Raw genomic sequence first — 13,352 nt, forward strand, 5'->3', positions numbered from 1 at the left:
TAAACTTAATTACAAAAACTGCCACCGGTATCTCTCTCTCAATCAATTTCAGAATATAATCAACCCCCCCCCCCCTCTCTTAACTGACCTCACCGCCATGGCTCGACGATCAGTAGTGATCCTCCGACCTCCGCCACTTCCTAACAAAGCCCTAGGTCACCTGCATGCCTTGACCCGGCGATAGAGCTCCGCGTGTGGTAACCATAATCTCTGGTGACGGAATCGAACCGCTTGTCACGAACGCCGTCGCGCCTCTTGAATTCTTGCTCCGACGACGCAAAGGCAATCTTCACTGCTAATTGTTAGAGGCGAGCTCGGGCGAGTATAAATGGCTATAGATCGGGCGAGCTCGGGGCTCTAATACCCTGAGCGGTTCTACGTGGCGGCCTCCTACGCCGGTTTCGACGGATCTCCTCGCTCCTCCTCTAAAGCCGTTCGCGCCAAGTTCAACTCTGAGTCCGCTCTCATCCTCTACGCTCTGTATAAGCAGGTACTACTCGATCTCATTCCCCGAACATCGATCGATTCATCGTTTTCTCGATCGCAATTGCATTAGAAATGTCAATGTGGACTGTAATGTGATCCTAATTCTGTTAATTTTGGCTTCAAAAATTGGTTCTGTGGTGGTTTTGACTTGTGCTGTGGATTACTTTTGAATTTTGATGCTCAATTATGATTTTATTTTTTTTCGTGCTTACTCTGTGTAATTGCTTATTGTGTGTGATTTTAGGTAGATCTGGAAAATATTTACATTGTACTTATTGGCATTGCACTATCTGAAATGTATATATAAAGTGAAGTTGCTCATTGGTTGCTTTTGGGTCTTTGACAGAGGATTCATGTCTTGAAGTAGTCTAGCGAATGTATTGGGTTTGCCACCACATTCATACTTATAAGAAAACCCAAGTAGCTTCACAAAATCTGATTCTATCTCTCTCCGATTCATAATTAAGAGGGCAATAGTGTCCCCTGCAGTTAGTGTTGTTTTTAATCAATTTGTGTCCTTATCATGCTTATTGTGATAGGTTGTATTGCGATGTAAGTCCGTGTAAAAGTGCCTGCTGTAGTCCCATCTTTTCTAATCAAGAAGTTGTCTTTGTGCTCTTTGATCCCTCTCTCTCTCTTTTTCTTTTTCTTTTTCCGGAGACCATTGAATTTCTCTAATAACGTTGGTTTGGATTGTTAGTTCATGAGATGTTTATCATGTAAATGTAAACTGCTACCCAAATTATCCTTTTTTGATCAATTGTTTGGTTGACTAAATAGACTCTGATGTGATTATTAGCATTCTGGAACATGTTTCCCAAAGGTATGTACCAATATGTTAAATGCAGAACCAACTCTTCCTAAAGTGGTCTACTATGGCATGAAGCTTATTATTATAAATGCTTTTGTGCATCACCAGTGTCCAATTTGCTTGCAATATTTAGAACCAATTAGCTATTGTAATTGCTCTCTGTTCGTTATGGTGCAATTTAGTATTTGCTAACTCAACTGGACTCGATCTCCAGCGGTAATTTCCGAACTTATTTTCTAATTACGATGCCATTTTTGAATCTGATATAGGTTTTGGGTGTTGAATGATTTGAATTATGTAATAATTGCATGTCACTGACAATGTCACTAATTAAGTCATTGATCAAGTCACTGGTCATGTCATTGGCCAGTGAAGCCATTGGTCAAGTCAGGTCCCTAGTTAGTGAGATCACTGGCCATGTCACTATTAACCTCAAGTCACTGGTCATGTCACAATCATGAACATGTCATTGATGATCTTCTCATTTTCAAAATTTTGCACAGGATACACAAACAGGACACATGGGCCGGGGTAAAAGAAAAGAGAGGGAAGAAAGTGAAGAAGAAGCAGAAGTTCTAGCCAAGAAGAAAAAGAAGAGTAGCAAGGACAAAAGAAATTTTAGAAATTTGTTTATGGCTTAGGATGCAAGTCACTGACCTGACCAATTGTAAACTCTAGCTTACCAAATCAAATAACTTTTTTATCTTTTTATGGTGTCATCATTGGTATGTTTAGTTTTCCTTAATGAAACATTATTTTTATAGACCTTCTGTTATGAACATGTCACTGGTCAGTAGCCAAGTCACAAGTTGATAGCCAAGTCACTGTTAATCACATGTCACTAACTAAGTAACTGACCATGTCACTGACCAAGTAACTGTCAGTAGCCAAGTCACAAGTTAATAGCCAAGTCACTGTTAATCACATGTCACTTACTAGTAACTGACCATGTCGTAACTGACCATGTCACATTACATGTCACTGACCATGTCACTAACCAAGTAACTGTCAGTAGCCAAGTCACTGTTAATCACATGTCACTAACTAAGTAACTGACCATGTCACATTACATGTCACTGACCATGTCATTAACCAAGTAACTGTCAGTAGCCAAGTCACTGTTAATCACATGTCACTAATTAAGTAATTGACCATGTCACTAACCAAGTAACTGTCAGTAGCCAAGTCACTGTTAATCACATGTCACTAACTAAGTAACTGACCATGTCACTGACCATGTCACTAACCAAGTAACTGGCAGTAGCTAAGTCACTGTTAATCACATGTCATTAACTAAGTAACTGACCATGTCACATTACATGTCACTAACCAAGTAACTGTCAGTAGCCAAGTCACTGTTAATCACATGTCACTAACCAAGTAACTGACCATGTCACATTACATGTCACTGACCATGTCATTAACCAAGTAACTGTTAGTAGCCAAGTCACAAGTTAATAGTAAAGTCACTGTTAATCATATGTCACTAAGTAACTGACCATGTCACATTGCATGTCACTGACCATATCTCATAAACTAAAGGTATGCCCTTCTTTTCTTTTCTTACAAAATTTTGATATTGCAAAGATTACTTTGTCATTCTAGTAAATGACGGAGTTATGAAAACTAATGCATTGTAATTCAAATATATGATGCCTATTTATTGATAAGAACCTTGGTGGAACTTTTTAAATATATAACTAATTCTAAGAAGATGACAAAAGAAAATCAGTAGCATTTGCAAATTGCAAGATCCCCCTCACGAGCTTCTTACTCCATTAGATTCATCTCTTAAGGTCACAATTTCTGGCTGAAAGCCAGACCTGAATGGTATAACTTGAACTGCTTGTAGATGTTTACATTCCCACCCTCCGGTTTGTATATTGTCATCTTAAACCTCTCTTTTTTCAGAATTTTTCTAGCATTAGCAGCTGCATCAAACATACAAAAACCAAAACAAAGTATAAATAACTTGGCAACCCAACAACACAAAATTATTAATATGTTGCAGCAGCTGCATCAAGACCATACCCGTCGTCGTCCTCGTCGTCACCACCGCCTCATCGACTGCGGCGACCTAATCAAAAGTATGGATGAGTAACTATACATTTAAGATCACCCAAAATTGACTATAAATCTACATAAGCACTAAAGCTCTAAACCCAACCTTTAACCATCTATTCAACTAGCAAACTAATGATAAGAAAATAAGAGCAATATGGTGTCACAGTCTAAGAAAAACACTGTTTTTTATAGAATATCAAGTTAATAACCAAGCAAGGAATGATGACATCAATAAGACTCGGTACCACTGGGAATCAATTCATTATATTTGTATTCCAACCAATTCTAGCCAGTGCAAGAAAACAATATCAACTGGAAAACTAAACAATTAATCTGTTCAACTGGACACTACTTTGACAGTAAAGAATCCTTATACAACTAGAGAAATAACACAACAAGTACAGAATCCCTTGTTCTAGAATCCATATTAATATCTAGTTACAAACTTCACGGACAACAAAACATAGTAAGATTACCATCATTTCTATTCCCATACCACAAAACTAAGCATTTCAAGCTATTTTGCTAGAACTTAATTCCTCAGGACAAAACCAAACCAACGGCCTGGAGGCTATTTAATATTCTAGTAATCAACTTCAGATTGCAGGCTCAGTCCCTCAAGGTCACATGAAAAAACTGGGACCAACTGATATTTAATACCAGATAAAAATCTAATTATTGAAACTTTTAAGAAGTATATGATAGAACTTCAACAAACCGCTCACATGACAACAATTAGAAAAATTCAAACAAAATCAGCCAAAAGATTCAATCAAATGGAACAAGAATGCAGTCATTGATCAGAGATCTTACTTGCCCCTGGAGAATGGAAGTTAGCTTCAAATTTTGCCTCAGCAATTGTAACTCAGTTCTTTTGGCTCTAACAGATTCCCGGAGTTTTGAAGTTGTTTCTCACGCATTGTATTCTCTGATGAAAAGCAGGAATTCCAGTAGGACAACAAAAATTTCAGTTAAACGATTTGATTTATTGAAACAGAAAAATCCAACACTTATAACATAGTATATCTTGTAAACATTCAAATAATTTAACACAAACCCCAGAGTTTAAAGGGGTAGTGAGTATCCACAATATTTTAGAATCCTTTCCAACCAAAAATTTTACTGACTAGCATCCACTCATAAGTCATAACTATTTCAATTTTCACATGGACGAGGGCGCTAGTATGATAAAAGAAACACAGCAAGAGCCTAATATTCTCCCATAGAAATACGCAAAAATACAATGCTCTATCCCACCCAACAAGCAGAGAGTCAAACCTGAATCATCGTGTAAACGACCTATCAATATTCAATTATTTTCATGTAAACAAGCTATCAAGCTAACCCACCCTACAGGTGCTCATATCTTATATCTGTAGCCAGATGCATTCATTAAATCAGAGCCTTTAGGAGGAAGCAGAAAATGAAAATTTTGCCTAGTGACATATATCAAACGCTTCTTTATGCAAGAATATGCTTCGCATGATAACCTATCATTTAATGACATAGAAAGAAGAAACCAGAATGACCTTAAATTCCATCAGTATTAAAGCATATATCTTCAATATACAAGTTTTCACAAACCACACAACACTAACCTAGTTTTCATTACAGATCTCTATCTACTAGTCCAACTTTGATCATTTCAGAAATTACTGACAATACTGTTATAACAAAAGTGAAAGGGGTGCCATACCAATAAGTTACCAAAAACCTGAATTGCAGCAAAACGAATTGCATAGATAATCATGTATAAGAAGCAGAAAAGCATTCAAATATTTCCATATAAATCAAGGCTCAGAGAAACAAGAAAAATATAACAATACAAACTTATGCCATCCAATGTAAGCAAAACACAATTATTGTATATTCAAGACAATGGGGATTAAGTCCAGAAGCCATACCTCTGCATTCGACCTCTGTGCAGCTAGTGCAGCATTAGCTCAATCTCCCATCAAGATCATTCCCCAGTGAATTTTGCAATGCCCTAACCACATTGGAGCCAGATCCATTCAATTTCTTCATCTCCACCGTACAATCCAAGTTCCTAGTCATACAAGTGTCCGGCCTCAACCTCGGCGGCCACCGGTACTGCTCCATCAGTCTGGAATTCTCGCTCTGATCCGGCCTCGCCTGAGTCGAAGCCTTCCTTCGCTCCGGCATCCCTTTCCTCGCAATCAGAGACGGTGGTCGCTTCGCTTTACTCACCTGGAGCGCGTACGACTCGCCATGAAACGAAACCGATAAACTCCTCGTCGAAGTGACCAACAGCTTCTGAGCCGCCGACATTTCACCGCCGCCTGCAGCTCCATTCCCGGCCCTCAAATCTAAAGAATTAGGTCGAGGAGTGACCGTTCTCCTCCTCTCCACCTTCTTTACAGCCAATCTCTGCAACTTGGGAACCTCTTCAAGCAATCGAGCCTTGATGTTCTGAGAAGGCTGGCTTGAGAATCCTATTGGAATTGGAAATTTTTTGCTCCTTCCCTTTGTCTCTCTCCGAAATAGCCAAGAACAAGAACAAGAGAGAGAAAATTTGAGCTTTAGCATTTTTGACTTAAGGGCAGAATGGGAATTAGAAAAACTAAAAACTAACCTTTTTTAACCTCACCTAATTATTAATAAGGACTAAATTAATATTACTACCAATTCATAATGGATATATTTATCAAGTGGGAAAGTAGGTGACATTTTTATCATTTCACACTCTAATGTGACTTTTTCCATCATTTCCCTTATAAATAAATATAGTTCGCCAGATAAAGCTGAAACGATGTATATGAAAATCAAATTGTTAATTTTTTAATAATTTTGATATCTTTTGTCAAAATGATCCTAGCAGGAGGACCTAAAATATTGACGAGTTCATCATCTAAATAAAGAGGGTCCTCCTTTTCTGTTCTTTTTTTGAATGGGGAGGATGTTCTCTTTTTAAGACAAAGCAGACGTCATCTCTGAATGAATAAATAATACACACACACAGACGGCACCCAGGGCCAACTCTGGGTACAAGCCCAATAGGCCTGCCTATGGCCCTCGATTTCATGGGCCCAAAAAATCTATGCCTACTTTTATATATATGTAAAATAAAAAATTGAATTATGTTTAATATTGGGCCTCGGTTGTTTGATTGGTTGTCCCAGGTTGTGGCCTCGGTTTTTCATTCTCATCTTATTATTTTGCAATTGGCTGTTAAGAATTTCAAATTTTGTGGGCGTATTTCACCAAAAAAAAAAAAAAAAAATTGTGGGCGTATGCTATAAATAACCTCATGGTTTGCCTTGTTCAATAGAACCCACATTCCACACATCTAGCGCGTGGAACCACTCTCCTCAAAGGCAGGTGAGGAAATAATCAATCTCCCCTTCTTCAGCCGAGACCAATCCTACCAAAAACGTTATCCAAGGTCTCCATTACGACTCTGGAAAACCATAACAAATTAACAATAAACAAAGCTGCAAAAGAAACTCTCTCTCTCTCTGCCAAACACAATGAGGTCCATTCAGTCTCGCTCTGCATTGCTTCCCATGCATACTAGGCTAAAACACAAACGCCTTCTGGGAAGTACTAAGCTGCTTTGGCTTTCCACCAATGAACCTATCAAGCTTGCTTCACAGAGCCAACAACTCCATCTCTCACTGGGAACCAGTTGCAGGGCCATGCACAATTACAATGCCATTGTTCTTGGTGTCACTCCCCCTGCCAAGTCCGGCGACATCTCGGTCCTCCTTCAAGTTGGGTTGGTTCTTTCACCTCCATCAACGTCATTTACTGTTGTAACACATTTCCATACACATTGATTCTAATCTGATATAATTTTCTTTTTATTTCCTTTGTATCACAGTGGGATTCTTCTTTTCGCCTACGTGTTTTCGAATTTCATTGTGCCGAATCTCATTTCTGAATATTTTGGGTTCAACAAGTCGAGCGAGGATGAGGAAGATGAGGATCTTATATAAAGATGAGGAAAGCAAGCACAACCTCATGAAGACGTAGGTTTTAATCTTCTGATTTTTTTTTTGCTTTTTTCTTTTTTAACTAGTTTGAGGTGGAGGGTTGCAATAATGCAATTTACAAATGTAATACTTGTCCTTGATAAGCTAATTTTAACACACCCAAAATTTTGAACTTCAGTTTACCGGATTCTGAAATAGTTCTTATGCTGTTGTGCATTCTTTCAGGTCTTGAATAAACTTGTTTAACCAAAAAAAAAAAAAATTTGAACAGATTATATGACAATGCAGGCCAAGAAAAATTCTATTTCATTCTTCATTCCTCTGTAATCAAACAAGAAATTAATTTTGGATGTGGCTAATGGTAATCCCCATTAGCTCGTTTTGCTTAAAACAATTTACATTTTCCAGCAACAGTAACCGGGAAAAAAATTGAAAAAATAAAAATAAAAGGAGTTAAATCTAAACAACTGTCCAATCATTGTCTTCCGTAATTGACGGTTTTTCAACAGGGGATGCACTTTCAGGCTTAGGAGGCTTTTTTGAAAATAATGATGACTTGTTGTCAAAGAAACTTGAAAATGGTTGGCTACCAGGGCTTTGTGAGTTCTTCTGGTCCTTAGAAGCTGATTTTTTCAACTGTCTATCTTTGCCACCGAAGTTGAGGGTCAGTCGCCTGAAACGACTTTTTGGTTCACTAGAAGGAGAAGGGGTCATGGTTTCTTCCGGCTGCTTCATTATTCTTAGGACTTCCTCTGGATTGAGTATCATAGCCTCAACTGTTTCAAATACCTGTACCACAGATTGGCTAAATAGTTTCAGAAGATCTAGATCTCAATAGTGAACATATTGGATTGAGTATCATAGCCTCAACATACGATTGAGTCTCCACCGTAAAAAATTGGACGTTGACAGAAAACATGGACAAAATACTCCCATCAGGCATGGAATCCATAATCAAAGTATACGCTTATCAAGGTTAAATTTAAACGGCGTAGGAAGGATCTCATTTCAAATCCAAATGATTTGCATTATAACTATCAACCCTGGTTTAATCATGTGGATCCATACCTGACAAAGCTCGTCAACCTTCTCTGTCCACATTTTGCCTTGACAAGTGGATACCACAAAGTCCTTGCATTCATAGAACAGCTTTGAAAAATCGCTGTTAGTGGACAATTTGGCCTCAGCAATTACAAACCCTAAACCAAGCTGAAGATTGCATAACAAGGGGGCATCATTAGCATAGAATATCAGGACCGAAATGTACTTATCCATATAGAAAGAGCACAAATAATATAATACGAAATGAACTTACCAAAGAAATAAACAGCTGCTCAAAAAGCTCAGAAGGTGATATGTCCTCAAAACCATCCAGAATACCTTCCCTACAGGATGCATGATAATATTTTTGTCAGCCTGTAGTCTTTAGTAAAATCAAAAACCGGTAAAACAAAACTAGCAATACTTCCAACTTACACAGCTAAGTCCTCGTCAAAGAGGGGTACTTGTTTTACTGCTGGAACTGGTTTGGATGTATCCCATAGCTCATGCCAGAGATTGCCTAGCATTGAAGCATAACCATAGGAAATTTTAATGAAATTCAAATGTGGTTGCATTTGCAACTGCTAGATGTATAAACCATCGTCATACAACTGTTAACAATGGATATACATATCTCTGATGCAAGATAACATATAGCAATGAAAGACAGAAAGAGGCAGCACCTGCTTTTTGCATTCGGCTACTTAATTGGCCTCTTGCGGATGATACGTCATTACCATCCAGAGATTCAGCCTCGGTACTTGGCTCAGCCTCTGTCCAGTCGGGAGGAGAATGCCATCTAACAAAATCTTCCAAAATACAACCAGGATTTGCAGCCTACATATGATAATAAGCAGAACTTAGTTGACTTAACCAATGAAACATTCAGTGGATCTGTAAATTTTATTCAATAGGGGAAACCTTGAAAGCCTGCATGTCAGAGAGGAGTTGAGAACATCCAGCACCAACACTGACCAGAAAAGATAAGGCCATTTGTCAAACAGTGTCTAGATGGATTAGATTATCAAATATGCATATTTTCTAGATATGTACATCTTTATGTCAGTGAACTTCTGAAAATAGACTTGCCTATGTGAAATGACCTGGAACTGAAAAACTGGCTACTAAGTAATTCAGACACAAACCTTCCTGTTCGAAGCACAAACTCCTCTGTTTCCTTGATCAGATCTTCAGTAAGTAAAGGTCCTTCCTACATGTGACAGTGCACATAGACCTCATTACGGGAGCAAGTTAAAATAGCTATCTTTCGAGCAGAAACTGTTATACATACCTGAGTTACAGGGGTATACATAGGTTCACCAGTTTCCAACATTTTTAGGTTACCGTATGGGCGATCAGCACCTAATCGGAGAACCAGTTCCCCAGTGCTTATTCGAGCATACAAAACAGGGCCCGCAGCATTGTCTGTAGAAACGGATGATTCTTCAGCGTTTGGACTGGCTTCTCTAATTACAAACTCTAGTGTTTCAGTGGCAATATCACGTCGCCTTTTCCTGGAAACACAACAATTGATAACTTGCAACCGCTGGTACAAAAGACAAGAATTCAGATCTGGAATCTCATCCACAGGAATGCTAGGTACATATGCTTCTTCAGACCAAAGTCTTCTAAGCTGCATGTGAAGAAAATTCAAAGCATACTAGGTCAACATAATATTATTTGATAAAACAGGAAATTATATATTCAAATCCAGTTGAGGAAATTACTAAACATTGAAGAACTTTTAAATTTAACAGAATGAGAAATTTTCTGACTCAAATTCTACAAGGTAGGAGAATCTTGCACTTAAACATATTAAATCTGGACATAAATTTTGCACATTCCTTTTGCACCTGAAACTATATCTATGAATTTATTGGCCCAGTATAATGTGTTTCACCTCAGGATTTACAAATGCTGAAAGCTAAATATAAACACTTGTTCAAAGAAAAGGTGACTTTCCAAAATATAGGTGTATTGGCTGTTAAACAAGCAAGTAGAACTGCCAGCTTATATTTCTCGTTTTCCTTTTCTTTTCTCTCACTAGAATGCACTAAAGCATCACAGAAATCATCCATATCACAGTTCACCACTGAAACTAAAACTCTATAAAAATAAAAAAGAAGTTTAAATAATAAGTTTCAACACATTATCACAAATATATTCAGTGTTCAGTTCCAGAAAATATATAAAGTGTTCTGGTTATTAAACAAGCAGCTAGAAGTGTAGCATTGTATTTCTCCTTTTCATATCATAATTTACTTCATAATTTTAAATACCTCAAACTTTGTACAGAACTTACTTCGGAAACAACACTACACCAAAACAGTGTCATTTTCTTAAGGGTTCTGAAGCTCCCAATGACTTCAGCTAACTTAACTACAAGGCTTTCAGGAGGAGCACCATGAATATCTTTTGGTATAGATGCCATGGTAATCGTGTCTGAACCAGAATCGATCTTCCGCCTTAGAAAATTTCCCTCTGCGAATATCTTGCACATATTACAACGGAAGTGAAAGATCATAACAAGATAATATATAAAGCTTAAAGACAAAACAATAAAGAGGAAGTTACTTCCATGAGGTCACCTAACGTATGCATCTACCTGCATCAAATAGAGAGTGAATCAATGATAGGACTTTCTCATTATGACCAAAATCGGATGGCTTTTCCTCCTTTTCACGAAGCACTAATGACTTCACAGCAGAGAGACTCAGACCCCCCCTCTCTCTGACTGGTGAGGAATTTCCTGATGATGCCAAAAGATCTTTCATTGATTTAGACTTCTTTCCAGCCCTGGATAAAGGTTGCAAAATCTTTAGGGCCAGAAAGTTAGGTAATCATGTATAAACTGCAATGTTAATTACATTAAATTTCAAGATTGTTTCCAATTATACAAAGTAAGAAAACACATTCATTTCCACCTAAAAGAAGAACGACTATTGTTCTGCATTAAGATAATATAGGTATTCACAATGATGAATGGTTGCAATTAGATAATTTCCTACAGAAGTGGACTGAAACAGTTGTAAAGATTTCATCCGAGAGAGTGTACAGTTCAAGCAATGACCAGAATACAAAGACTTACTCAACAGCTGTGGCCAATTGCCTCATAACAGATAATGGCGGAATCACTATGTTGTCCGCAGCTAAGCTTTCAACTGAGGGAATTAATTCTGCCCCCTTGCAAATATCAAATATCAATTTATCATTAATGGAAAGAAAAAGGAATTAATTGATGCAAAAGGACATATAAGTTGAGTAAACTAGTTAAACATCACAAAATTCCAGGCTGGTTTTTCGGTCCCTACCGGTTACATTCATCTCATTCACAATTACAACTAGAAAAGGATTTATATCACCAAATTTCTTAATATGGAATATTTTAAAAACCTCACTCAAGTATTTCTGAGCTATAAAAAAAAAAAAAAAAAAAATTTATATTTCCTAAGAAAATGACAAGCCAGCCCACTAGGCTCTACCTTCTGATCCGTGAATATGATGTAATTATATAGTGAAAATAAAAATGTATAACGAAAAGGTTGGAGAACTAAAAGATGGAGTTACCTTTTGATGTAATTCATCTAAACCATTCATAATGCAGAGGAAGAAAAAAAAAAGATGTAAAGAAACAAAATTACCTTTGCTTCCATATCATTTTTCATGTTCAGAATGTACAAATTTTCATCATAATAAGGAACAGCCATGGACGAATACTCGGCCTTCTCTGTATCTTCAACTCCTTTCTTTCCTTTTCCAATATTCCTCAACTTATCCTGCCATTCTTGCTTCCTGTCCTGCCATTCCTGCTTTGTCCCTATATTCGGAGGTCTCCACCTCAAAGCCTTTGATTCATGGAAACCCTGCACCATTTCATTCAAAAAAAAAAACTGAAATCAACGCATTCCGCATACTGTAAATGATCCGACCTTCAAATTAACACATTCCGCACACTGAAAACATGTACTCAACTAAGCCTGATTCGACAATGTAGCTCAACTCAAGTCAACCCGATTTCATGTCACACATAACTACAATTCATTTCCAGGAAATGATTTTATGTAATACGCAAAACATAAATTCAACCTAAACGATCCTACATTTCCAATTCCACAAAAACACAAAAGCAAAAATCCTCGAGTCAACCGAAACTGATTCTCTAACCAACAAACATACAACACATAAAACAAAAACCTCACCCTCGACTCCCCCGGCGATTCATCCTCGGCTTGCTGGATCAAAATCCTCGGCGACGTCTTATCGGAATCTACACCGATCAAAATTCAAAACACAAAATTCAGCAAAAATTGGAGTAAATTAAAATCTCGGGAGGAGGAAAATAGGATATATAGGGAAAAGTCAAATGCAAGTCTGAGGCAGTAAAAGGGAAACTGAAATTGGAGGAGACTAAATTTGAAATAGAGAGAAGGAAAAAAGGGGTGACCTGGGCGATCGGGTTGCTTCAAGTCAGAGAGAACTCGCTCCGCTTTAGCCGCGGCGGAATGGAAGGCTGTCCTTGCTTTGGATACGAAGGAGGGGGACTCCATATCCTACGCCCGCAGGGGTGCGCACGTTAAGAGGCCGCCCTCTCTCACACTGGGGCAAAAAGGGGTCAGAATAAAAAGGACAGGTTTGGTTGTGTTTTTTAGAGGGAGAAGTGGAGAAGCACCATGGCGCTCAGTTTAGTCTGGATACAGAGACTCTGACACAGACAGCTTTCATTTTATATATATTTTTTTCAAATTTATTTTTTTCATTTTATTTTTTTTTCTTCCCCATAGTGCTGAATAATTTAAAACTACATTTGAATGTCAATTTACGTGAAATTTGCTGTAGTAAATCCTTTATTTATTGGAAATATTCATTTAAAGTTAACATATTTCAATCTTTTTTTTTTTAATAGAAATTGATATCATTAGGATCAATAGTCGGCATTCAGCCAATAGCTAGAGTCTAGCTGCACCAACTGGTAAGAAAATTCGGAAACCCTAATCTAA

General features: G+C 37.7%; 2 protein-coding genes and 1 long non-coding RNA gene across 3 annotated transcripts; 1 reads left to right on the plus strand and 2 right to left on the minus strand.

Moving 5' to 3' along the window:
- Window positions 1-2,825: 2,825 nt before the first annotated feature.
- On the minus strand, window positions 2,826-5,842 carry LOC133727750 (uncharacterized). Its single transcript, XR_009855337.1, has 3 exons — window positions 5,266-5,842; window positions 4,175-4,289; window positions 2,826-3,374 (listed from the first exon to the last, which is right to left on the minus strand). It is a non-coding gene; the product is annotated as an uncharacterized LOC133727750 (long non-coding RNA).
- Window positions 5,843-6,667: 825 nt separating this feature from the next.
- On the plus strand, window positions 6,668-7,491 carry LOC133734178 (uncharacterized). The gene is made up of 2 exons (XM_062161813.1): window positions 6,668-7,097; window positions 7,203-7,491. Exons 1-2 carry the CDS (start codon window positions 6,850-6,852, stop codon window positions 7,315-7,317), a joined length of 363 nt encoding a protein of 120 aa, XP_062017797.1. The 5' UTR covers window positions 6,668-6,849; the 3' UTR covers window positions 7,318-7,491.
- Window positions 7,492-7,597: 106 nt separating this feature from the next.
- On the minus strand, window positions 7,598-13,035 carry LOC133734177 (uncharacterized). The gene is made up of 14 exons (XM_062161812.1): window positions 12,800-13,035; window positions 12,555-12,622; window positions 11,997-12,218; window positions 11,444-11,538; window positions 10,961-11,151; window positions 10,658-10,836; window positions 9,647-9,988; window positions 9,501-9,565; window positions 9,277-9,325; window positions 9,039-9,192; window positions 8,791-8,875; window positions 8,630-8,699; window positions 8,383-8,523; window positions 7,598-8,103 (listed from the first exon to the last, which is right to left on the minus strand). The coding sequence occupies exons 1-14, from the start codon at window positions 12,900-12,902 to the stop codon at window positions 7,774-7,776; spliced, it is 2,094 nt and encodes a 697-aa protein (XP_062017796.1). The 5' UTR covers window positions 12,903-13,035; the 3' UTR covers window positions 7,598-7,773.
- Window positions 13,036-13,352: the final 317 nt, after the last annotated feature.

The sequence above is a fragment of the Rosa rugosa genome, chromosome 2 (genome assembly GCF_958449725.1).
Source record: "Rosa rugosa chromosome 2, drRosRugo1.1, whole genome shotgun sequence".
In the NCBI taxonomy this organism is placed as follows: domain Eukaryota; kingdom Viridiplantae; phylum Streptophyta; class Magnoliopsida; order Rosales; family Rosaceae; genus Rosa; species Rosa rugosa.

Bases quoted from the DNA above. Each gene is read 5' to 3' on its own strand.
- LOC133734178 (XM_062161813.1), top strand. From the start codon at position 6,850: ATGAGGTCCATTCAGTCTCGCTCTGCATTGCTTCCCATGCATACTAGG. The intron at 7,098-7,202 runs GTTGGTTCTTTC...TTTGTATCACAG, and splicing joins TCGGTCCTCCTTCAAGTTGG to TGGGATTCTTCTTTTCGCCT.
- LOC133734177 (XM_062161812.1), bottom strand. From the start codon at position 12,902: ATGGAGTCCCCCTCCTTCGTATCCAAAGCAAGGACAGCCTTCCATTCC. The intron at 11,152-11,443 runs GTAAGTCTTTGT...ACCTTTATCCAG, and splicing joins CAATTGGCCACAGCTGTTGA to GGCTGGAAAGAAGTCTAAAT. The intron at 8,876-9,038 runs GTGCTGCCTCTT...CTTCAATGCTAG, and splicing joins TAGCCGAATGCAAAAAGCAG to GCAATCTCTGGCATGAGCTA.